This window comes from Onthophagus taurus, chromosome 1, assembly GCF_036711975.1.
Source record: "Onthophagus taurus isolate NC chromosome 1, IU_Otau_3.0, whole genome shotgun sequence".
NCBI classification, from domain to species: Eukaryota; Metazoa; Arthropoda; class Insecta; order Coleoptera; family Scarabaeidae; genus Onthophagus; species Onthophagus taurus.
Window position 1 is genome coordinate 36,024,147 of NC_091966.1, and position 24,843 is coordinate 36,048,989.

General features: G+C 31.7%; 2 protein-coding genes across 6 annotated transcripts; one reads left to right on the forward strand and one right to left on the reverse strand.

Moving 5' to 3' along the window:
* Nucleotides 1–29: 29 nt before the first annotated feature.
* Nucleotides 30–13,574, reverse strand: LOC111421141 (dynamin associated protein 160). Of its 3 annotated transcripts, none has more exons than XM_071200978.1 (15): nt 13,341–13,571; nt 13,032–13,214; nt 10,515–12,920; nt 10,176–10,452; nt 9,933–10,097; nt 9,549–9,825; nt 9,318–9,488; nt 5,903–6,165; nt 5,607–5,844; nt 5,354–5,553; nt 5,170–5,301; nt 4,895–5,114; nt 4,592–4,690; nt 4,269–4,493; nt 30–3,770 (listed from the first exon to the last, which is right to left on the reverse strand). In XM_071200978.1, the coding sequence occupies exons 2-15, from the start codon at nt 13,205–13,207 to the stop codon at nt 3,619–3,621; spliced, it is 5,001 nt and encodes a 1,666-aa protein (XP_071057079.1). In that variant the 5' UTR covers nt 13,208–13,214; nt 13,341–13,571; the 3' UTR covers nt 30–3,618. The 3 variants fall into 3 exon arrangements, with proteins under 3 accessions (XP_071057079.1, XP_022910047.2, XP_071057084.1); XM_023054279.2 differs by lacking the exon at nt 4,592–4,690 and adding an exon at nt 4,728–4,790 and having other exon boundaries at nt 13,341–13,569; XM_071200983.1 differs by lacking the exon at nt 9,933–10,097 and having other exon boundaries at nt 13,341–13,574.
* A 444-nt stretch (nt 13,575–14,018) lies between these two features.
* On the forward strand, nt 14,019–23,923 carry LOC111421142 (anillin, actin binding protein). 3 transcript variants are annotated; one of them, XM_023054282.2, is made up of 11 exons: nt 14,020–14,136; nt 14,197–14,344; nt 14,531–14,677; nt 15,230–15,402; nt 15,512–15,745; nt 15,799–16,932; nt 21,843–21,962; nt 22,031–22,234; nt 22,290–22,409; nt 22,465–22,585; nt 22,642–23,923. In XM_023054282.2, exons 1-11 carry the CDS (start codon nt 14,116–14,118, stop codon nt 23,682–23,684), a joined length of 3,465 nt encoding a protein of 1,154 aa, XP_022910050.2. In that variant the 5' UTR covers nt 14,020–14,115; the 3' UTR covers nt 23,685–23,923. The 3 variants fall into 3 exon arrangements, with proteins under 3 accessions (XP_022910049.2, XP_022910050.2, XP_022910051.2); XM_023054281.2 differs by having other exon boundaries at nt 14,019–14,136; nt 14,197–14,677; XM_023054283.2 differs by lacking the exon at nt 14,531–14,677.
* The last annotated feature ends 920 nt before the right edge of the window (nt 23,924–24,843 follow it).

Consider the following 24,843-nt stretch of genomic DNA (forward strand, 5'->3'; position numbering starts at 1 on the left):
GGGATTTTATTTTAATTAATAACAACATGTTTTATTTTCAATTAATATAATTTATTAACGATGTTAGTTACTCAATACAAGTACTTTTTTTAATAATCGTTTTAATTGCTTTTTTTAGTTTAATTTACTGGTGTTTTGTTTATTAATTAATAAATTCAGCATAACGAATCGTATTTCAGTCTTAAACAATAATTATCTTGGAAATATTCAAGCCTAAAGTGTGTACAAGTATTCAAAAATTGGTTATACAAAAAGCTGTCCGTAATAGCGGCGGTACATAAGTGTATAAATACGTTGTAAATTGTTGATTATATGTATAGAGAAAAATAGTGCTTCTCAGTGAGTTTTATCAATAAAAAATAATGGCCGAAAAGCTGCCAACAACAGTTTTAATTTCAATTAATATAAACAAATAAATTTAACACCTTAATCTTACACGATAAATTTTAAATCTATCAAATTTCTTTGAATAAATTTAAGTAATTTGCACTCTCGATTTTCGTAAATAAACGTATAAAAAAGTTTTTAAATATAATTGTTATTAATAAAGATAAAAAATAAGATTAATTAAGAAGCCAAAGTGACCAAATAAACTATTTATTTTTGGTTTTATTTAATTATCCGGTTTTTGGTTGCTCTCTGCTTGTTTAAAAAGCAACCTGTATACTGCTTGCAGAAATTGTTTGCAAAAACTAAATACTGCTTTCAGAAATTAGATACTGCTTGCAAAAACTAGATACTGCTGTTGGAAGTCTGGGTGCTGCTTGCAGAAAGTAGATATTATTGGAAAACACTTAATACTGCTTGCAAAAACTAGATACTGCTTTCAGAAGACTGAATACTGCTTGTAAAAGCATAGATACTATTGACAGAAAGCAAGATGTTGGTAACAGAACTAAACTTTGTTAATGGAAGGGTATATACCGGTTGCACAGGATTTGATACTACATACTTCCCGTAAAAGGATACATACTGAATGTAGAATGTTAGATATTGTTGAAAGGTAACTAATTCCGGTAATAAACTACTATATACTGCACAGTAGAGTTGCTGTTGCATAACACCGGGGATATCCACATTTAGACATAATACAGAACCCTTCAAATGCTCTAACATTACTAAAGAAATTGTATTCAACTTCCATAAGCCAGATACGCAAAGACCCGAACGAGAAAGACTATTATAGTATAGAATACTCTTTGTGAAGAGACCTCACAAGATACTGAATCAAGAATTAATACATAATTCAGTAAACTCTTTCGAATTCCGCAATAAAAAATGGCATATTGTATTAAAAAAACATTGATAGCATCATAACGTTTAAAAATAGCGGAAGAAAATTAAAATCTACACCAAATGTGAATCTTAATGGCTTTAACGAATTTATCCGTTACTTTTTGAAAATACTGTATATTATGCACACATTATAAATTTTTTTACGCACATTTTGCTTTTATTTCAACAATGTGCATATAGAAGATTCAGATGCAGAGGAATTAGTTACCAGAATATGATTCTGCTGATGAAAGTGATTTAGAAACCATCTCTGGAAAACTGACTCGCATCCGTCGTATCGTGCTGTAATTGAAGGTGTCTTGAACGTTTTTGGACAATGTAAGCAAACTGACAAAGCAACAGCCACATTTTTCTGATGTTGAAGAAACCGTCAAGAATAGTCCTGCATAATTGGAGCCAACATCACTGTTAATGAGCAACTTTATCCCTATGGTGACAAATTTGTACCAGTATAGCACCTTCTGGAGAAAGAGAACAAAATCAAGGTGAACGTGTGGTTAAAGATTCGTGTATGACAACATTTTTACAAGTAACATTTTGGCTTCTCCTTTGATGTTAGACTACAGTTTATCAATATTCGGCACTGTAAACAACAGACAAATCCAAGAAGAGGATCAATCATCAATTTTCGGATTCAGAAATAACATAAGTAGGTCTTCATATGTTCCAAAAAAAGAATAAATCAGTTGTGTTTGTTTCCACTTCCCATTATAACATCGAAATTGAAGGTAGGTTCTAAAAGAAAAGCAAGAATGATATTCAGAACAGATGTGTTCGTGATTTACATGGAAAATAATTCACGCTAGTAGAAGTTTCTACAACACTTGAGTGAGCTATGTCTGAAATCCAGAAACGTTTACAAAGTGCATAAAACATGCGAAATTTTCCGCTGCGTAGTAGAATTGGGCCATCCTATACCGCCTACTATTACAAATCTGCCAATACGCCCTCAATAAGAATTTGACAGTTCTGGCAGAATCAAGAAAATTATTATATAAACTGCGGAATAAGAATTTATTTTAACTTGATTGATCTTGCACAATCTTTCTTGTTGTCTAAAAAGAGCTACAACACTTTATGAACTGATTTGAATGATTTAGTAGACAGATAATGAAGATTAAACAAAAAGTAGTGTTTAATTTGAATTTTTTTCGACTAATATTGAGAGTGCAAATTCAATTACGTGCATTTTTCGGTGCCAAATTTATTAAAACAATCCTTAAACTCATCTTAAATGTAAAGCTTTGATTTAACAATTGAAAGCATCATTTTGTTCACTGGCAGTAATTATTTTTGGTTCAAATCGAAACGATTTTCAATTTCCACAACGAGTAACCCTACGTAAACTTTAAAAATAACAATAACCCTGATTGTCCAAAAGACAGTTTACAATTTTAATGTATTTTTAATCGAATTTGTATTTTTTAACAAAACTTGTTATTACGTTTTTTTGCTTTTTGATTCGAATATTTTTCGTTATAGGTATAAAAACTAACTTAAAACATATCGTATCACTAAGATTAATTTTATTATTAGATTAACTGTGATATATATTTTTTTTATGCAGAGTGAGGCAACGAAACTACACTCGAAACATTTTTAAATGTAGTTTAATAGCAACACTCTGTATAATAAGTTTTTTGTGTTATAAGATTTTGTTATGATATTTGCAAAAAAATGTAATTTTTGATTGATGTTTCGTTTTTTTAACAAATATCATAAATAAAGCCATTAAGTTGAAGCAAATATTGCAACTCCATTAAAGTTATATTATAAATATTATTTCATCTATAAATATTTGTTCGCATCTATTTCTAAAAATCAAATAAAGTTAATACAAAGATTTATTAAAAAAACTCCTTTACTTACTTCTAATTTACGTTATTTATTTTTTTATAACGATTTTTATTCTAATTAATTAAAATAATTTGTATTGATTCTTTATCAAAATTCCTTTGGAATGTAATCGCGTGTACGAATAAATTTAAAAATTAAAAGTCTTTTAAAGCAAAGAAAAAAGATTATTTGTCATAAATACCTGTTCCCATACAAGATTAAGATTTTAATGCTAAAAAACTGCATCTAACCTAAATCGCAAGCATTCTTTTTTCTTTTACATCTTCTTATTTGGCACAATAGGTTGAAAAAATCCAATTTAAGAAAAACTTTCTTTACGTTTATAGTTGTATTTAATATTATTTAAGATAATTGTGTAAATACTTGTCTCTTTATTATCATAATGGAAGAAATGTATCGGACCGAATCGAATTGGTGAATCATTTTTAATTCAGGAATTATTACTATTATTATCAGTTTTTTCAATCAGTAATTTGTGAACAACTGTAAATCTAATTTAACCGTTACTTCACCTGATTCAACTTGGTGTAAGATGAGCTTTTTTATTATTGGTCCATTGGTGTTTTGCGATTCTCTGTAAACTTCTTGTAATTTTAAATCAGCACGACCTAAGAAAACTAATAAAATTTTCTTTTTTAAAATTTACATATTCAAATCAAATTATAAATAAGGGGTAAACGTCTTGGAAAGATGTATAAGTTTTTATAAGAAACTTTCAAAATCACTCATTTATTCAGAGTCAATTAATACAGTGATGATTGCATAACTTTTGTTATATATTATTTTGGATCCTTTATCATTTCTGTGGCTTAAATTCCCTTCTACTCTGGTTGACCTCTTTATAAAATTCAAGTTCGAATTCAATACTTTCTTAAAATAAATCAGATGTAAGAGAAAATCATCACATTTCAGTAATATGAATTAAAGTAAGTAAATCTCGATGCAACACAAAGAAAATGTAAATCCCTACACCTATTGCAGAAGGAGATATACAGACGTTATTTTCTTGGAATAATATTTTTTTACTTTAGCCCTTTTAGAATCAAACCACAGAGAAAAAACTCGTTATGAATATAGACGTTTACCCCTTTATAAAAAAATTTATATATATTTACCGTCTGGTTTAAATAAACACATCTCATAAACACAAAGACTGAGCACATCATCTTTAATACTAGCAACGTGAAATTGCATGCTTGAATTCCACACTAAATTAGGAATTTGAGGATAACCATTTTGTGGTCCATTACCATTACTCAAATTATCTTTTGCGATATCAGTTTGTTGTTCTTGCTTTCCAAGAGATACTTTACAATAAATGTTTTCCGTAAATAATTTACCTAAGAAATTAAAATTTTTATTTAAAATGAATTCAATAAGGATTTTAAAAAAATTATTATTAAGCTGTAAATGGATTTTTAAAATTTTTTTTGATCACCTTTTCGCCAAGAAAATGAATTTCGATTGCGAGTCGTCCTACTATAAATTTCAGTTCCCTCAGCGATAATCACGTTGAGTAAATATCTAACGTCCACAGCTGAAATTGCATGCAAAACTTAACATTAGAACCTTACCTAAATGAATAAAACGTTTCCCCTTTTGAACAAGCACGAGCAGACGGCCGCACGATTGGCTTCCTGCACACAACAACAACAAACACTCAACAATAAGACAAAAAATTTTTTTCACACCACAATTTTATGCACAAGGATGTAATTCTTAACTTAATTTAATTACTTACGTGAATAAGATGCAGGTTTTATAGAAGCCACAACACGTTCATATTCATCTTTAGCTTCTTCGATTCTTTTAATCCATAAGCTGCATTCGTTAACGCTTGGTGTTAAAAGAGCAATTATTTGTTTTTTGTTTTGTATTTTGAGCACTCGGTTCGAATCGGTTCCATGTTCCACAGATTCTGCACTACCTTTACTTGCTTTTAAAAATTGAATCATTATTGGCTAAAAAATATTGTGAAACAATTTTTTCTAAATATTTAGAAAGATATTAGATTACCTGTTTGTATAATTTAAATGTAATATTTGTGTTTGTAGGAAAAGTAAATTGTCCGCAAATTGATTTGCTTGGTTGTGCTAATAATAAGAAATCGTTTAGGAGAAATCCAATAAGTTCTTTCCCACTTTTTACCTAAAAGAAATATATTTTTATATTTTATTTATTTTATAGGAAAGTTACTAACTTTAGTTAATAATCCATAATGTAAAAATTTTCTTTGCCCTAATTTATTTGTACAACTATTAAAATCAATATTCAAATCGCTTTGTATGAAATTTTTTAACCAATCGAGTCTTTCATGGTTTTCTTTGACGCGTACATTCTCATTAATTTGCCTTAAAAAATCTTCGGCTGCTTCTAAAGCTTGCCTGAGATAAATTGAATCTACGAAACATTATTAATTTCTTTTTAATTAAAACTTTAAACTAAATAATTACCTGCATGATTATCAGGAGTATTTTCTAATATTTTTATGATAAGTAATGGATATCTAGTAATTCTTTGCATCGGTTTAATCAAAAACGAACTTAATGGCATTCCTTTAGGATCCACCTCGTTTTGACATTGCTTGACAAGTTCACGAAAAGGCGAAGAAGTTTCAGTTAATTTTTGTAATAAAGCCGCGCTATCCAACTGTTTACTACAAAAAGTAATGTACGCAGTCATTTTTGGTAACTAAAATTTTCTTTTTTTAATAATAAAGAACATAATAAATAAAATTGTATTTCCATACATGAGCGCATATAACATCACCGATTATTTCACTTCCCGATCTTCTTCGTTGTTGCAAATCTTCCAAAAAATTCTTATTACATTGCAAAATATCTTGCCAATTTACAAATATCGCCTTGATATCATTTTTGTCGATAATCCCACTTCTTGTTAATGGTATTTCAAATACGTTATGAACAACTTTCATATCTGCTATGTAAGCTTCTTCCGTTTGTATTAATTCGTTTATACAATCTTGTCTTTTTTTATCTGTAGGGCTTATTGCTGTTAGAAAGAAAGATAAAAATATTAAGTTAATAATGAAAATGTGGAAATCGAACGAGATCATTTTTTTTATTTTTATTAAATAATTTTGGACAACACATGATTTTTGTAGGCAAAAGAACATTCGTATTAATAGTCCAACTTTTGGTTGGAAGTGAGTTATGAGTCGAAAATGAGATGTGTTGATCCTGGTATAGTGAAAGAGATATGTATGGAGCTAACAAAGTTAGTACAACAAGAGCCGACATGAAGAGAGTATAAAGTCTTATGTTATTCGATGTTATCCCGAAAAAGTTAACAAGGAAGCTCAGGCAAAAAGAAACTAGTACACAAGCATTAACATTCGCAACCTCAAACCCTTTCCTCGTCTTCTGATAAGGCAGAACCGGTTTATGATATATTAAATTGTTAGATAGACCTGAATGTTTACTTAGTACAGATTAGTCTGAATAAGTGAAGCAAACTTTACTTTCTAAGATGCTGATTGGAGCTACAACATTAGAACCTATCATACTTCATTGAGAGACCCAACTGATTTCTTCTATACAAAAGATGATTTCACAGACTTTGTTTAAAATCCTAAGGAGCAACTTAAGCATTTACATAAAGTAATCATAGAAACAAATAAATATAGAAATATATAGAAATATATATAGAATATATAGAAACAAAGGAATACCAATAAGAAGCAACAGAAAGAAAGAAACTTGCATATCCATTAAAGAGATCTTTTTCTTCTTTTATCTAGGATATAATCTGTTTTTCTCTAGACATCGTTCATGGTATACCAATAGAGGTGGAGAATAAGTTTCCTTCCATCTTTGCAATGGTCTGCCGCGATTTCTTCTTCCAGCTCGCCTTTGGTCTCTTGCTATCTTGCGACTGGTCTCTTTGGATGTGTTCATTCCATTTTCTTCTATTAGTCTTATACACAGTGTGGAGTCCACAAACTGTGTATCAGCAGATCAGCCCACGCCAGTCGAGATGTGGACGATACAGATGAAGGTTCAGAGTCTTCTGTGGCTTAGAAAATCGCCTTGTAGAGTACTAATGCTGCTTTTAGTTGCCGTAGATTTACGTAATATTGTATTCACCAACTGTTTTGGTATATTATTCTCTTATAATATTGTTATCACGTTGTGTAGTTTCACTCGTTCGAATGCCTTTTGTTAGTCAACAATATACTTAAAGGCTAGTGCGCCTAATTACATTGCTTTTTTGACTTACAAATGTGGCATCAATACTAGATGTATTTGGACGAAATCCTTATTGCTCTTCATTAATAATTAGTTGATTGGCTTCATTTCCCCTTTTGAATACAGGGATGGTGATGCTAGTTTTCCAGTCTAAAGGCATCTTTTTTCTTCAGAGTATGATGTTAAATCATTTTATTATTTGTTCTATGCGATACTTTTCCGTATTTCAAAAACTCATTTCTTATATTATCGTTTACAGCAGCTATTCTATTCATGAGTATTCTTTGCATGTCATCTACTATTTCCTTTTGTTCTCTTAGAAATGCTTTTTTCTTTTTATCTATTATTTCCTTCACCTCCCTAGTATATCATGGTGTTTTATTATTTTGTGACTGAGCTTCTCCTGCAGAATAAAATTGTAAAATATTATTGTATATTACATCTTCTACAATTGGTGTTTTATTGATCTTATCATTTAATCTTGTTGCCTATAAGATTTTTGTACATTCGGTTTCTGATAGCTCTATTCTGCGTTTTCAATATATTTAGGGTTGGTCTTCCATTTTAATTGAGATTTCTAATGTTTGCAGAATTCATTAGAGAGTTATGATCGAGATGATGATGTGAGTAAAGATTTCGCATGAGAATGTTAAAACATACTGCCTTATTACAGATATCTTTCATTCATGCACCGTAGTTATTAATGTCATATTGCATTCACAAATATAGATGAAGAAAAAGAAACAATCAGGCACCATGTGTTACAAAAAGTGTTACCACCAAACTTTTTATGTCATGATTTCATGGCATAAAATTGACATGGTAATTTTAATCCAACCAAAATTAAGAAACCTATTTATAACGTCCAATTTATAAGATTCAGGCCACTTAATCTTTTACCCTGTATAAAAATAATCTAAAATAATAATTAAATAAACACACATTTTCTTCTAATTCTTTTTAATATCACATTAGTGAATAAATCGAATTCATTGTATATGGTTTTTTATTTTACACTTACGTGTAGCGATGATGCACGATCAAAAAAAAAAGGATTCTATTTGAAATACTTAAGAATGGATAAATAGGATATTTAATAATTTTTATTCAGGGTACAAAGTAGTAGAAATAAAGGTCTACAAAGTATGTAGAAATAAAATTTTTAAAATTAACTAAAAAAAAAAGTAGGTAGAAACGCGACCAATTACATATATAATTCTTTTTAATTCTAGGCGAGATTAAAAGTATGCTTTTGAGTTTAGTAGGGTGGTGGTACATGGATAACAGAAATTTGTTATAGGATTAAAGCAAGAACATTTTTTGGAAGATGTATATACACCCACCCTACCAAACGCAGCTGAAACTAAAAATAAAGAAAAAAAGAGAAACAAAACAACATTACACTTACACAATATAAATACAACTGATTAGGATATAGAGATTTCGATAACAATAAAATTGATTAATTGAACAAGAACAACGTTTAACAGCGTATTTTTTTTTAATTTCAATTTTTTTCTTAAGCAATCGTTTTCCACTTAATTATCTTTTTTTTAGAGTATTCTAACAAGATAATTTTAATAAAAAAGTTGAATATCAATGTGTTACTTCTGTTTTTTAAGAAATAAAAATAAAAGTATGTTTAAAAAATGTTGTAAATTGAAAACAAAAGTCTTCATCTTAAATCTTTTTTATCTTGTTATAACACCTCCTTAGCTACAGAGATACATTTATGTTGACATTAAAATTGCTCTATCGACTAATGAGATACTACGTAATTTTTTTTAATAATTTTTTAGACTTTTTATAGAGAATATGCAGCTTCGTTATTGGTAGGATGGGTGCAGTATACATTCCTACATTCCTACAAAAGAAAATTATCTTTTAAGAAGGAAGTTCAGTTTCAAAAGTTTCCAAACACGAAAACAAAAATTATTAATTTTAGGGATTACTTACATTGCTGAAGTGGTGCTACATAATTACTTGGAAACAAACCGGAAACGCCGTTTAATTCTCCTCTCCACCAAGATTGTTCTTCCCTGGCAGTAACACTAATGATGTCATCCTTCAAAAAGCTGAGTTCATCCGGATTTGCAGCGGTGTAAGGATATAATGCAACAACTTTATCTGTAATACAAATAAAGTTGAAATTTTATTTATTTTAAAATCAAGATTATTTTTTTTTACCCAAAACGACTTCTTGTTGCATTCGAGTTGTCGAAACGGGGGTGGTTCGCCCACTTGCTCGTCCACTACTATTTAAGACTTTTACATAACTAGCTGGAAACCATCCAACCTGTCGTTTACGTCCTTTCGCTTGCAGTTCCCCTTCCCACCAACCTGAATCGGTTTTCTTACGTATCATTATCAATTGACCCCTTTGAAGCGATAATTGTTCAGTACTTGTAGCTTGATAAGGAGCTATTACCGAAGCTATTTCCGGTTTTTTATTACCTCTCAATGTCTATATAGAAATTTAAAAAAATATTTATGAAAAATAGTTTAGTTTGGCAAAAAGCAAATTTAAAAAAAAAGTTCCGCATTATATCCAAAAATAAAACTATACAATACCTGGGTATTAGCACTCATAGCAGCAAAATCAGGTTTTTCAATTTCCTTATTTTCATTAATTTGACAAACCTCATTGTCTGTTTGCGCACTGTCCTGTTGTAAGTCTTGCGCAGCAACAATGTTTTGCTCTAAAGCAGGTTGCTCAGGTGGATTAGTGCTCGTATTCTATTCACAATGGTTAGTAGAATGTAAATAGCACAATACAACAAAATACACAACAAAATTAAACAAAATGAATCTTACCACATCGACTTTTTGTACGTAATTACTTGGAAAAATACCAATTCGATCCCCGATTTTACCCGTCCACCAATCGCCTTCTTTTTTAACAACCATTATCATTTCGCCAGCGTTAAAAGTTAAATCTCCTTGTTCTACCGATTGATAAGGATAATTTGCTATGTAATATTCGATTTCATCTTCTGCAACGGATGGTGTTGTTGTTGTTGTTGGAGTTGGTTCAGGTATTTGAATTGGTTCTTGTGTTTCCGGAATTGTTTCTGGTACCTCAACTATACCCCTTTAATTAAAAAAATGGAATAATCAAAAATGTGATTTAAAGTTATTTTTTTAATTAATTACTCCAATCGTTTTGTTTCTAATTCCTCAACGTAAGATGATGGTGGTGCATCTTGTACAACTGAACCTCGAACACCAACACCATCAACAGGTTCCACATAAGACTCAGGAAACCATCCGGTTTGACCTCTTATTTCTCCAGCTAACCAACCAGGTTCACCAGTTTGTTCTAATGGCACCATTATAATATCACCAGGTTGAAATGAAATCTCGTCAGAATTTCTTCCTTCAAACGCGTAAAGTGCTCTATATTTAACAGCACCAGCCATACTAGTTGTATGTCCACTAACAGCAGTAGTTTGTGGGGCAGCGCTTTCTGTACCCCAATTATTATCAACTGGCCATTCGTTTTGAGTATCACCCCAACCCCCAGCGCTTGAATCCCAAGCTGTACTATAATCAACACTTTTAGTGGTCGTCTTCATCTCAAGAACTTTATTCTTTTTATCTTCATAGACGATATACAAATTTTCGCATTGTTTCAATAATTCGGCCATTTGAGTTTTTAAATCGGTTAAATGCGAATTATTATTCTCAATATCGCCCATTTTCCCATCAATTTCTTTTTGCATATCATCAACTTTTTCTTTTAACATTTTGATATTGATTTCTTTATTTTCGAACGCTTGTTTCGTTTGTTCCGTTTGGGAGTCGTTCATTTGGACGTTCATTTTATTCTTAGCTTCCAATTTAATCTTTTCTTGGGAAAGTGCCAGAAGTTTTGCGTTTTGTTCTTTTAATTTATTTTTTATTTGCGACATTTCTTGCATTTGGAAGTCTCTTGTAGATCGCATCCCGTCGATTGTTGTTTTTACATTAGAAACACCGACGCGAGTATCGCAAATCTTTTGCGATAATTCTTTGACTTGATCGTTTAAACCGTTTAATTCGATAGATAAACTTTGGTTTTTTGCTTTTAATTTAAGAACGTTCTCTTGTTCTCTTTGCCTTTGTAATTGTAGTTCTTGTAATCGTTGTTTTTCCCATTCGAGTTGTCTTTGCCGTTCCATTTCTCTTCTCGCCGCCTCTCTTTGCTCAGCTTGTCTTTTTCGTTCTTCTTCAATCTGTCTTTCTTTTTCTTGTTGTTCTCGCATCTGTTTTTCAAGCTCTTCTATTCTTTTTCTTTCCGCCTCTTGTCTAGCTTTCTCTCTCCTTTCGATTTCTTCGCGTTCTTTTCTTTCCCTTTCCTCAGCTTCTTTTCGTTGTTGATCTAAAAGTGTTTTCCTTCTCCTTTCTAATTCAGCTTGACCTTTTTCAAAGTTCTCTTTGCGTTTATCTTCAAATGTATTCTGAGAGAGAGAGGAAGCTAAATCAATGTCTTGTTGAATACTTCCTTGACTAGAAACGGATGCTGTTCTTGAAGCGCTTCTTGGAGCTCTTCTAAAAGACGGTGGGATTAAATCCATGGGAAGTACTGAAGGTGGTGGTATCCCTATGCTTGCTTGTTCGCACAAATGCATTGCCAAGACAAATTCTTCGCATCCAAGTCGCCCATCTGCATCCATATCCGATAAAGCCCAAATTTGTGCTAAAGTTGACTGTGGTAATTTAGTTTGCACCATTACATTTCTGGCTTGTACGCCAGTTAAATAACCGGTTCTTGTGCGATCCGTTGTATTAAAGATTTGGGTATATTTTAATTTTGTATGCTGATTTACTGACCATTCTTGACTTATATCTACAGCTGGAGCTGTGTTTTTATCCAAACTCGTTATACTTGCCCTTGGAGTACTACTTGGAACACTAACACCACCAACACTACCTGTAGTTGACCCAACAGGTGACATATGAGGTGCTGGTACAACAGCACCTGATGAAATTGGTGGAACTATTGACCCAGGAGGCCCAGTATGAATGGACATTGGTATATTTGTGGGTAAAGGAGGAATAATTGGAGCAGCCCCAGGGATTCCAGATTGAACTATTCCACCATTTTGTCCCATCAAAGGTGTTACAGTATTCACTGGGGGAATCCCACCAACTAAAGGTTGACTTGTAATGGGGGGAATTCCCGAAATTAATGGTTGCACAGGTTGCATAGGCGGAATTATGGGCGGTTGAGCTGTTTGCATGGGCGGAACAATACCTGTTGGTATTGTGCTGGCGTTAAGAGGTTGTACTTGTGTAGGGAGATTTGGTATTAAAGGTGGAATACTTTGAGGCATAACCGTTGGCGGTTGGGCGATTACCGGGGCCACTTTTGGTGGTTCTGGGCGTGGCGGTGGATTTACGTGGGAATTAGGTAAAGGTGGAATAGCTGGAGGAGATTGGGTTTTTAATGAGGCGAGTAAACCTGGTGGGAGTGCTTTCGGTACTTCATAACCACGTAATTTTAAATTTATTAATTTGCAAGCTATTGAAAATTCGTTTATATCCATTTTTCCATCTGCATCTGTATCTGCTAAAGCCCTATAATAATAAGAACAACAACATTTATCATTGATTAAAAATCTAATGCATAAAACAATAATTTTATTGTGATAATTTATCTTGGATTAAACTAATACATAAAAATCTTACCATATTTGTCCTAAAACTAAAGGTGGCAGTTGTGATTGTAGCAAGAACCCTTTGGCTTGCTCTCCAGTAACAATCCCATTATTAGGTTTAAGGGCTTTAAAGTGCTCCTCATATCTAGCTCTTTCTTTAGATAATATGATCCAAGGATCGGTTGATGGAGTACCGGCAGTGGACATTTTTGCACTAAAACACAAGGAAATTGATCTAAACGTTTAGGAACACCCCCATAATTAGCTAACAATTTTTACTTCACAAAAAGTGCTTATACATAAACCTTCATTAATAAAAATTCTTGATGGTTGTCCTTACCCTGTTTCTTATAAACGTGTGTAGCACCTCAAAAACTCATTTTATTGCGAGCTTTTTTTAATTTTATAACGAAAGTTCATAGCTTCCTGACCCAGTCACCAACAACGTCATGGAACGAAATCAATAGTGTTTCTGATCGAAACGAGACTCAGATAAAACAGACCTTATAAACGATAACGATAAAGGTGAAATTTCAGAACTAGAATACCATAGGAAATGTCTTAAAAGCATTTTAGACTTTAAATATAGTTGACGTAAGGGTGACATTTCCTTGACATTGACAGCTGTTATTACAGATACCTAACAAGAAGAATTAAATTTTTAATTTTACAACAAATTATTTTAAGAATGTTTGCAAAATAAAATGTTGTATGTATATATGATAATTTTATTGAATTCATTAATAAACCATATAAAGAGGATATAAAGAAAAACTTAAAACGGTGTTTTTAGCGCCATCTATACCTAAATATTTAATTGGAAAAATATATAAATTTCATCAAAATTTTATATATAGGTCTATAATAAATTTACTTACATTAATATAGAGCGAATTTATATAGAAATTTTAATAATCTAATGTGAATTTTTGAAAAAACAATACGATAAAAAATTTAAAGCGCCCCCTATTGCGAATTATCTTAAAAGCAGCTTTCAAAATAACGGTTTAAATGTCAAATTCAAATTGTAACGTACAAAAGAGGTTGTTACAAAGTGACGTCTAAAAAAAATATTAATTTTCCTCTTGTGCGCATTCAAATAAAGAACTTATACGATGAATTCATCATTTACCGAGGTAAATATACCTAAAGGTTGTATATGATTTACGTTTAAACGATATTTTCGGTTATTTTAGCACATCCTCGAGAGAGCAAGACAACGCCAGAAAAAACTCGAAGAACTAAATTCGACCGAAAACATACCCTCACGTAAGAAGTCAGATATTATCACATCTCCTAAGTGCAATACATCCACAGAAAACGACAGCACAAATAATGAAGAAGGTATGATTTCATCATCAACACCTGATAAAAAAATTCCTCGCATGCCGTCCATTAAAGAGACTCTTGAAACAACTAAAAGTCCATTAAAAATATCATCTCATTTGCCTGGTTCACCACAACCTCAGCTTAAAACGCTTAACATACAAAAAGAAAATTTTAACATGGAAATTAAACTTATTTCGACAGATCATGTTAGGGTTGAGGTGGAAATTCAGGATGATGAGGATGGTTCTGATAAGGAGAATAATGGGGAGGATGATAATTATGCAAGTGAAAGTGGATTGAGAGAACAAGCTAAATATAAATTAAAAAAATTGGGACGATTATATTCTGGTAAGATTGATTTATTTAATTTCTCATTTAGATACTAAGTACATAAAAATAAATTACATCAAATTTGCATTGAAGTTATCATAGAAATAGCTTTTTGATAATAATCGGCATCTTCCAAGTCGTGATTATGAATCATGAAATAAAATGTAATGTAAGATAAATAATATTTAAAAGTCATATTCTCATCCAATTTTTCACACAAAAAACTGACGAATTGTAAAAGTTCCTGTACTTTTGTTTTGAAATAATTACAAAGTTGTTCACTTTGTTCTTTTAAAACTTCCAAAATTTCATTTTTAAGTTGAAATATGATTCCATTATCTAGTTTCGTAGATCCACTAACTTGGAAGTTATCTAATATATCTCTCATAGCTTCCTCATCAGAATCTTTATCGTTTGTTGAAATTCCAAATTGGATTTTGTAAAGACTTTTAGCAGACTTTAAATTTTCGTTTATTCGTGACATATTGAAGCTCAAAATGTAATAAATTTTTATGATAATTGACAACTAAAATATAAATTAAAAAAGAATTTTGTTTTACTTTTATTTAGCTGATGAAAATGTTGGTATTTCATCGCCCATTCAAAATTCTGAGGCTTACTTTCATTTACAACAAAATGAGACAACCCAAGAATGTTCTAAAGCAGCCAATAATTCTAAATTGAAAAAAGGATTGAGTAAGTTAGCTGATTTAGCCCAAAATATTCGTGAATGGGAAGATGATGTAAGTTTTTTTTATATTGGATGTTCAAAATAATCAGTTCAAAACCGATTATTGGCTATGTTCTAATGAGTGGTTGTTTTAAAGTGTTTTAATTAAATAAATTTTATAGGATAAAGAAAAAAAATCTGAAAACAGTGTTCCTAAAGTCCAAAATACTGAAATAGGTGAGAAAAAATCTAAGAAAAAGGAAGAGACTAAATCTGTTAAACAACAAGAAAGAAATGTGTGTGCAAAATCAACTGTAACTAGTTACAATAAACCAATTAATTCTCCTTTAAAAAAGACCCCGGAGAATGGTTCTGCTAAAAAAGTTGTATGGGATGAAGGAGTAATTAAAACTTTGGTAAAAAAATAAATTAATTATTAACCCTTTTCTTTATTTATTTTGTATTTTAGGAATCACAAGGGTTTACAAGAACAGAATCAAATTCTCGTTTAGTTTATAATTGTAATTCACCCAAAAAATCAACAAAACTAACCCCAAAATCAGAAAATAAAAAAAACATTCCAACAAGCTCAGAAATTACTTCAACAGTTTCAGAAAAATCAACTAAAATAACCCCAAAATTAGAAACTCGAAAAAACATTCCAACAATCTCAGAAAACACTTCAGAAAAATCAACAAAACGTTCAATTGAATCAAAAATTAATTCTGGTATTGAATCAAAAAAAGCGTTGTTTGAAAAATCACCAAAAACGCCACCTTTAAAATCTGAGTCAACTAAAGATCCATCTTTGCTTTCAATTGCTGATAGAAAAGCTTTATTTGAAAAGAATAAAGGTGAAGCTTTAATTCCAAAAGCTGCGTTTGCCATGTCAATACCAATTCAGAAAGATAAAAAACCAGTTCATAAAGGTAATGTGGCATCAAAGTTTTTAAAAAATATTGATGGAGGTCAAGAACAGGTTAAGCAAAACGCATCCGAACAAAATTGGGTTGTTTTAAAAAAATCAACCATAACTAATAACGAATGTGTCCAAGAAAAGGAAAATATTATTGATAAAGGTAACATTGCTAAAAAATTTGAAGCTTTAATTGAAAATAAAATGGAAAAAGTTAACACTATGACAAGTACACAGCAAGAAATCGAATTATTAAGAAATCGTTTTAATAAAAACAAAGATTTAAATAGCGATTATGAACCAAAACAACCTGATAAAATAACTAATTCGTCCAAACGCGAAAAAACACCACCAAAAACAGAAATTACCCCTAAAACACCCACAAAACCCACCGAAACCGAATCGAAACTATCAAGTGAAAAATCTCGAAGTAGAAGAAAAAGCGATAGTCCACAAGTTACTTCGGTTTTGGAATCAGTAAAAAATATTAAACTTGTTAAACCTAAAGAAGGTCGTTTATATCCAACTTTATCCGATATTGAAGCAGCGACTGAAAATGAAACTGAGTTGCAATCGTCTTTGGAAAATAGTATGAATGATAGTTATGATATGTGTGATATGGGAAATACTAGTTTTGGACGGGAAATTTTGGAAGTTGTTTGTAAAGGACAATCTGCTCGAAAAAGAGTAAATATTTTTTTATTAATTAAACGTAATGTCAGTTAAAAAATATTTTTGATTCACTTTGAATACATAAAAATCTTACAAAATCAATAACAATATGTTATAGGGTGTAGTGGTGTAAACACGAGACAAAATTAACATCTTTCCTGTTTTCTATAACTAGCAAGCATAACATGGTTCCAAATTTTTAGAAAAAACATGTACAGGGTGTCCCAATTTCGATGTCCACATAGGCTATCTCCGAAACTAAAAGAGATAGAAAAAAAGTAGCTTACATGTCATGATCTCGTTTTTCGAGAAAATGCTAATGCCGAAAACTCCGAACAGCTATCGTCTTTTGTTTTCGCCCTATCGGCAAAAACTGAAAATTTTGCGAAAACGACAATAGCGAATATCTCACTTATTATCAAAGATGGAGTATTATAAATAAAACATTATATGGACAACTTTTTACGAAGAATTCAGTGGCGTAGGTAGAATTTTTTTCCCATCTTTTATTTTCGAGATTTGAGACATAACTTTATTTTTTTAAATGGAAACCATAGTTGGCTATGACCTAAAATAATTTGTTATTTTCTTCTGATAACAAATATATATAGTTTGTGGGGTATATTTCTTATAGTTATTGAATAATTAACAAAAATTCATTTTGTTCTATCTAAAACTAATGTATGTATTTAAAAGTTAATGTTGCTATAGTGATAACCATACATACTATGATGGAACATAATGTATCAATTTTTTTTGTTCTTTCTAAAACTATTGTATGTATTTAAAACTTAGTGTTGTTATGGTGATAACAATGCCACGATGGAAAACATTGGGTACGTTCAGCAGGTGTCAACAGTTGAATTAAATCAGTCAGCTAGTTGTATGAGCTTTAATACAGCGGAACGAAATCGGCTGAACAAGCAATTGAGAATTAGCAGTTCAGCATAACCTAAAACTATGGCCAACAATAATATTTTTGAAAATTTTGTGTTATTACAAGAGATAATGGATGATGATGTTGATTTTAAGGCTCATTTCATTTTATACAGTTCTGCCAGTTTTCAAAATTAAAGGGGAGAAACAAAAAATATTAATCCTAACCTAGAATTTCACAACCGCTGACAAACTAAGCGCAGATTACTTACGCTGAGATATTTACTAAACTGCTGCGTAACAGCGCTGACTTAGCATATCGTTCAGCCGCGACTGCTAATATAGCAACTTAACAGTTGACACCGGCTGAACGTGCCCATTGTTTCCAATTATTGCCAAAGTTTGTAGTAGTATTTAAAAATTCACTGACAACTTTGGCATTATGTGCTGGTGCTCCGTCATATTGAAAATATATCATTTGAGACTTATTTAATGGCAAATTGTCGACCAAAGGCACAATGTGCTGCCTTGATATATTGAGGTATTACCTGAGTTTAAGTTTTTATGGTAGATACTATATGCCAACATTCTATTATCTAAAAGGGCACACCATACATTGAACCTCAACCTTCTTTGAACACTCAGAGACTTCATTGGTCCAGATGACATTTTGAACAAACAGCAGATTATTTAATTTTTCTAAATCATCTACAAAATTCTAATCTTAGATTGACATCTCCTGCACGTAAATAATGAGTTAGGCCCGCTTTGTATGGTTTATACATATTTTTCTTTCATATTCGGAAGCAGCGGTTTTTGGGTCAGACGTCTTGTTCAATTTCTCTGCAAGATGTTGATGGATTTATCGCAAGTGAAGCCAACACATTCACTTCATCCTCTTGCAGGCCATTTTGGTATGTTTTTGCACGTGGTTTGGGGATGGACCAAAAATCTATTAAATTTTCTGCTAACCGGCTGAAGGTTCTTACGTGCGGTTGTCTTCTTTCCGAATACCTTGTGAAATATAATTCCGCGGCTAACGTCGCATTCTTATCTGATAACATATAGCATTCCATCATGTTACATTTTCATAATTTTCGAAGTTCATTGTAAAGTTTTATTTAGTTTTGTTATACTTTGACACCTAACATGCTGGTGCATCATACCAGCTCATAATGCCAGAGTTGTTATCGAATTTTTAAATACAAACTTTGGCAATTATTTGATACATTATGTTCCATCATAGTATGTATGGTTATCACCATAGCAACATTAACTTTTAAATACATACATTATATTTAGATAGAACAAAATGAATTTTTGTTAATTATTCAATAACTATAAGAAATATGCCCCACAAACTATATATATTTGTTATCAGAAGAAAATAACAAATTATTTTAGGTCATAGCCAACTATGGTTTCCATTTAAAAAAATAACGTTACGTCAAAAATCTCGAAAATAAAAAATGGGAAAAAAATTCTACCTACGCCACTGAATTCTTCGTAAAAAGTTGCCCATATAATGTTTTATTTATAATACTCCATCTTTGATAATAAGTGAGATATTCGCGATTGTCGTTTTTGCAAAATTTTCAGTTTTTGCCGATAGGGCGAAAACAAAAGACAATAGCTGTTCGGAGTTTTCGGCATTAGCATTTTCTCGAAAAACGAGATCAACACATGTAAGCTACTTTTTTTCTATCTCTTTTAGTTTCGGAGATAGCCTATGCGGACATCGAAATTGGGACACCTGTACAGGCTACATGTAAAGAGCCATCTATGTACAGGGTGGTTAAATAAGCGTACAAAGTACTGTATCTCAGATACTACTCATTGTAGCGACTTGCGGTAAAAAATGTAATAACTAAAATGGCTAAAAGAAAATCCTGAAAATTATTTTCAGATTTCTAAGATGGCCGCTAGGAGGCGCAAGCGCCATCTTGAATTAGAAATTGAGGGTTTTCTCGGAATTCCACTATATTAACATAAAAAAGGGTATTTGTCTTTTAAAGCTTATATAAATTATACTTTTTTTTGTCAAAACACTTTTTGCCCTATCTTTAAAAATAAAGTGGTGTTCGAAAATGTTTGTAAACAAATGCCAATAATTTCAAAATAGCTAACAGGATTTTAATGAACTTAGTATCATTGAAAAAAGCTTTTCTTGGACTACAAATCCTACCTTATTTGTAGTGATTGTAAGTTAGTGCATTGGCACTAGGGGGCATTTTTCGATATTGTGAATTTTCTTAGAAACGTTAAATCTATTGGAATTACTTTTTTTTAATGAAAAAACTGTAAAATGAATCCCAAACAAGCTAGTCAAAACCGTACCTCGCATATCATGTTCCTAACCTAAAATATCAGTGAAAGAAGATTTTATGAAAAAATCCATTGAATTTCGATCAGCTTTTTAATTTGCCTTAGTTTAGAAGATACTTCACCTCACTTTTTAGAGCATTCCTCATTCTATTGATTTTTGGTCCATTTGAAGCGAAAATTTGGCATATTGACAAAAATAAACATCATTTAAACACATAATAATTGCAAAATTAACTACTACTAATTGCCCTAAAGAAATGATCTCGGACTTCTAAAAATTTGTTTAATGCCTCCTTAAATACTCAAATTGCCGTCCATCACGTTCTATCCATTGCTAGAGCCTCTCTTGCGTGGAAAAAACTGCGCCTTAAATTTCGGCTCTTGCTAGGTTGTGATTGGCATTCCAAATCATATTTTTCATGTTTTGTCCTGGTTGTAGGTTAAGTTTGAAATATCATTAACCACCCCATAAATAAATATTCAAACAAGTTAAGTGTGGGGATCTGGCTTTCCATGGAACTAAGCTTCCTCTTTCGCTCCATCGCTGTTGAAACACAGAGTTTAGATAATGTCTCACATTTATATTAAAATGTGCTAGATAACCGTCCAGTTGTCATTCTTGTATGTTGTGTCGGGGCAAGAAGCTTGCTCTCAATGTTTTTCATTTCCACTGAATATTTTTCATCAACAGCTGGCTCGATAAATGTGTTCCCTTTCATTTCCGGAACTTTATATATTCTGTGCACTTTTTGACTTATTCCTGTCTAGTTGTAGGTTGAGTTTGAAACATCATTAACCACCCCCATAAATAATTATTCAAACAAGTTAAGTGTGGGGATTTGGCTGGCCATGGAACTAGGCTTCCTCTTCCGATCCATCGCTGTTGAAACACTGAGTTTAGATTTTTCTTCAACAGCTGGCTCGATGAATGTGTTCCCTTGCTTTTCTGGGACTTTATATATTTCTGTGCACTTTTTGACCTATTCCTGCAACTACTTTCACTCTATGGGTCCAAAGAAAAACTTGTTTCATCTAAATTCCATAGGTGAATTTTCTAACTTTTCGTAAAACCTGTAGATAATGAACTTGTGGAGACACGTCGAGATGCTTCCAACTGTTCCAGCTTTAGTGTGGCTCCGTTTGTTCCTACGACAAAAATCTCTGAACCAGTCATTGTCACGTTTTCCATTTATGAATGTAGAAGGAATTGCTCAAAGGAATTGCTTCTATTTCCTTTGGAAGAGTTTCCCTTGTTTTCCAATTAGATATTTCCTGCGGCGACTTAACACCCATTTATCTATTTGAAACTACTTTGCAGATTGTCTTAAAGACAGCTCTCTTGCTTCAATTAGTCTGAATGCCTCTCTGATGTCATCTTCAGTATTCGAAACCAAAGGGCGATAATTCGTGCTCCGATCCATTTCCTCTCAGACCCAGTGCTCGAAAAACACTTTCGCATTATGACATTAGCGCTGCGATGATAGATTACGTGCTAGATTTAAAATAGTAGTTTGTAATCCGCTTACATTGATTTATTTTCTTATGTATCTATCAGATTCTATTTGTAAGTTCCATTATGTGTATCAATAATATTAGCATAGTACTAGTAATAACATATTTATGTAATTTGGCAACAATTTCTTGTTTTTCTCCAATTTTTTGCCTGTCTCGTTTTTACACCATTCCACCCTAGTTATTTTAAATTAATTATTTCTTTTGTATAGTCTTTAGATCAAGCGAGTACTGATAGTAACGGTTCTGATATTTTGGATGACCTAGATGAATATTTTCATGTAAGCAAATCCGATTGTAGTAATGGTCCAACTCCACCAAAAAAAGCATTTGTTAGTATAAATTATTATATACCATCTAAAACAATTACTTAAACTTTTTATTTTTTTTCGTTTTTCAGAATGATAGTGGTCTTAAACAATGTAATTCCTTTCATTATAAAAGCTTTACATCAGAAACAACATCCCCAGCAAAAATTTTAACTTCTCCTAAAACTTATGTATCACCTCGCGAATCTTTAAATTTACCCACTCACGTTGTTGATGGTGAAAATGTTATGCCTTTGAAGTATACAGTAAGCTTTTATCGACGTCAACAAATGGAGGTATTAATTAGTTATCAAATTGATATTTAAGATATTAATTAAGTATTTATTTCAGAATAATTCCTCAGCTAAAAAAGTTTTGTACCAACCAGCAATTTCAGAGATTGACGAAAAATTAAACGAATCAGAAACACAAGATATAGTCGCAGAAAAAATTCAATTTCTTTCTGATGAGGTTGTTTTATTTCAGCAATGTAATCTATTTTGATCTTAAAAAATATAATTTTTAGATTAACAAGCAACAAATGATCATCTCTCAAACAAGTCAAGCTTTAAATCTTTGCAACGCCACCATGGAGTTTATGGGTAGCACCGAACAAGTTGAAGCTGAAAAGCTTCTTTTGTTAGCAAGTAAATTATCTAAATCAACAATTTAATTTCTTTTTAATAAAACTTTTTTAAAACAGCACATAGACGCCAAGCAGCTCTCCATGAAGTTCAACGCCTTAAAATTCAAAAAACTTTGCGTCCTCAAGATCAACACGCTCAAAATTTGCCGCTCGAAAAAGGATCTTTAACAATAAAAAACATAAAATTGCCGCTAAAACGGGAATATGTTCGAGCTTTAGCTGCGGCTGGTGGAAAAGGCCATCATGTAATTTGCTTGGTAAAATCGGGCGAACAAGTCGTTTCGTCCCAATTAGTTTCTACAGTAGCAACATCACCTCATAATCCAGATAATGATCTTATAATTCCGGGAGTTATAAAACTTGATAATATCTACAGTGATTTTGCGGTTACTTTTGAAGTTTATTGTTTACAAGCGCAAGAAGAAATTTTACCCCACGAAGTTAAATATCATATAAATAAAAAAGCCAGTAATAAATTAACCCCAAAGAAAAGTAAACACGATTCGAGGATGGTTATTCCACCAAAAGAATCACCAGCAGGACCACAAGTGGTTCGTTCTTCAACATTTGCATTGATGGGTTATGTGGTTTTTTCAATCCAAACTGTTAATAAAACTCATTTTTCGTTAAATAACGCACCATCAATGAGTCCATTAGAAGGACGAATTGACATGAAAATCGATTGTGAACTAGCAGTTTCAAGCGAACATAAAGGATTTTTAACAATGTTCCAAGATGTTTCCGGTTTTGGAGCTTGGCATAGAAGGTGGTGTGTTTTAAGAGGCGATACGATAAGTTATTGGAAATATCCGGATCAAGAAAAAGAAAGATCACCAATTGGATCGATTAGCTTAAAAAATTGTATAACGGAAAACCTTGGACCTGTTAGTAGAGAAATTTGCGCCCGAATGAATACATTCTTATTTGAAATTATGCGTGAACCGGAAGTTGATGATAAAGAATCTTTAACACTTTATCATAAAGATAACAAAACTGTTATAAGGCATCTTTTATCTGCAGATACAAAAGAGGAAAGAATAAAATGGTGTGAAGCTTTTAATAAAGCTCTAATTGCAATTAGAATGTGGGGAAAGAAATAAGTTTCTATTTTTGTATTTATAATTTTTGTATTCACATAAAACCCTAAACTTAAGCAGATTTAACTATTTTAACGTGTTTTAATTCTAGTGTGATATATTCTTAATTATTATTATCTTAAACATCATAAATTGTATATCACTTTTTAAATGTATGTTTATTATCTATCTATGTTAATACTAATTATATTATAAACATTAATGATTTATTGAATTTAAATACAGTATTTTATCATTACCTATTTACAATTTGTGTTTTCTCTAATATGAGTTAAATGAACTATTTCAAACCAGCTTTAGAACATGAAGCAAAAACGAAACTGAATGAAACTTCATCTATTCATTCAGTATGTCTAGGTGTCAACTTCATTATTTCTAAAAAGTGACGTAACATCTTGGATGATCTTAGGTTAGGTTGGGTTGGGTTTTATTTTAATAATCTAGTACTACTCGGATTTGAAAGGGCTTTGCTGACACTTTTTGTTTCTTGGCTATAATGATATTCAAAAACGTTTCATTTAATCGTTTATTTGGCCTTGGACTTAAAAACAGCTTTCAACCAGGTACCGAGAAAACATATATGAGAAACTTTAAGCGAACTGGGGATAAGTCCAAAACTAAACAGAGTAATCAAAAGCGTATACCATAACGTAATGGGAAGGGTTAGACTGTATGGAAAGATGTCAGAAGAGATCAGAATGGAAAAGGGAGTGAAACAGGGTGACAGCTTGAGCCCACTACTCTTTGTAGCATACATTGACAGAATAATAAAGCAAGTCAAAACACAAACTACGCAGACGAGACTGGGTGCCACAACTTAACCCGATCTACACTCGACACCTTATATACGCTATGTTGTACTAATATTAGGCAGAGTAAATATCTTACAAAGGAACATACAAATATGAAATACCTGCCTGCAAGAAATAGAAATAAAGACCATAATAAGTAAGGATGGAAAGATAGATCAGGAAATACGTAACAGAGCAACAAAAGCAAGTGCAGTCTACTATCAAATAAACAACACCCTCGCAGGCAACTGAACACTACAGCAAAAATACATTTATATAAAACGATCTATATGCCCACACTTAATTGTGAATCAGAAATTTAGACGACGTCGGACAAGCACAAACCAAAAATAACAGCTGCTGTAATGAAG